The sequence below is a fragment of the Grammomys surdaster genome, unplaced genomic scaffold (genome assembly GCF_004785775.1).
Source record: "Grammomys surdaster isolate TR1022 unplaced genomic scaffold, NIH_TR_1.0 125504, whole genome shotgun sequence".
Classification (NCBI taxonomy): Eukaryota; Metazoa; Chordata; class Mammalia; order Rodentia; family Muridae; genus Grammomys; species Grammomys surdaster.
In genome coordinates this window covers 419,362-420,515 of record NW_021620360.1, presented here as the reverse complement: position 1 = coordinate 420,515, position 1,154 = coordinate 419,362, and the positions used below count along the sequence as shown (strand labels likewise).

The following is a 1,154-nucleotide window of genomic DNA, read 5'->3' as shown; positions in this document are numbered from 1 at the left end:
AATCCCAGTACTGCATGTGTGTGCACAGCCCTGGGTTCAATCCCAGTACTCCATTAGTTGAGTGTGGCAAGGTAGAATCAGTAGAAGCAAGAAGATCAGATGTTCAAGGTCACCCTCAGCAACATGGTGAACTCCTCAAGACTCAAGGATGTTTCTAACATCCCTCTTCTATCTACCTAGGGCCCAAGGGGTCAGCGGGGACCTCGAGGTGCCACTGGGAAGTCCGGAGCTAAGGTGAGTGGACTCTGCAAGGCTGTATCTGTCTCCTGATGCCGAGCCTCCACACCCCTCTACACTGTTCCTCTTCCTCGGGGACGCCTGATAAACACCCGTCTCCCTCACAGGGAACATCAGGTGGTGATGGTCCCCATGGGCCACCCGGAGAGAGGGTAAGTGTGACTTAAATGCTCTGTTCCCGTGTTCCCTCTATCCAGAACCTGTCCTCTTCTAATCTCATCTATGTCTCTAGGGTCTTCCTGGACCTCAAGGCCCCAATGGATTTCCTGGCCCCAAAGGCCCTCCGGTAAGGTGACTGCTGACATGTGACCCACCTCACTTCTTTCTCCCTCATTCTTCCTCTGTGTTAAGAGTCCCTCTGACCCCAAACCTCCCTTCCAGGGCCCTGCAGGGAAGGACGGGCTGCCGGGACACCCAGGCCAGAGAGGAGAAGTGGTGAGTGATTCCAGGGGTGTGGGGTGAGGAGGGGCTGAGCCAGCCGCCCTGGTGCTATGCTTCCTCTGGGAGCCTAGAACTTGGGTCCTGCCCCACTGTCACCCACCCTTGTCTTGTCTGGCTTTGACTTCACTCTGACTCTCCCCTCAGGGATTCCAAGGGAAGACTGGCCCCCCAGGCCCGCCTGGAGTGGTGGGACCTCAGGTATGTTTCCCCCGGGAGAGAATGCACCCCAGACTGGGGTTAGGGCCTCCTCCCCCTCAGCTCTGCTGCCTATTTGCCTGAGCAGAGACCCCGAATTTCAGAATTTCAGCTCATTCCTCTCTCTCTCTCTCTCTCTCTCTCTCTCTCTCTCTCTCTCTCTCTCTCTCTTTCTCTCTTTCCCTCCCTCTCTTTCTTCTTCTTCTTCTTCCTCCTCCTCCTCTTCTTCCCCCCTCCTCCTCTTCATCCTCCTCCTTCCTCTTCCTCCCTTCTTCTTCCTC

At 55.9% G+C, this 1,154-nt stretch overlaps 1 protein-coding gene across 1 annotated transcript in view; it reads left to right on the top strand.

Annotated features, from left to right (window-relative positions):
• Col11a2 (collagen type XI alpha 2 chain) overlaps positions 1 to 1,154 on the top strand; it is a 28,051-nt gene that overhangs the window by 17,655 nt on the left and 9,242 nt on the right. The window contains exons 34-38 of the mRNA XM_028786417.1: positions 181 to 234; positions 345 to 389; positions 470 to 523; positions 619 to 672; positions 823 to 876. Coding sequence (XP_028642250.1) covers positions 181 to 234; positions 345 to 389; positions 470 to 523; positions 619 to 672; positions 823 to 876 — 261 coding nt within the window. The remainder of the gene's footprint in view (positions 1 to 180; positions 235 to 344; positions 390 to 469; positions 524 to 618; positions 673 to 822; positions 877 to 1,154) is intronic.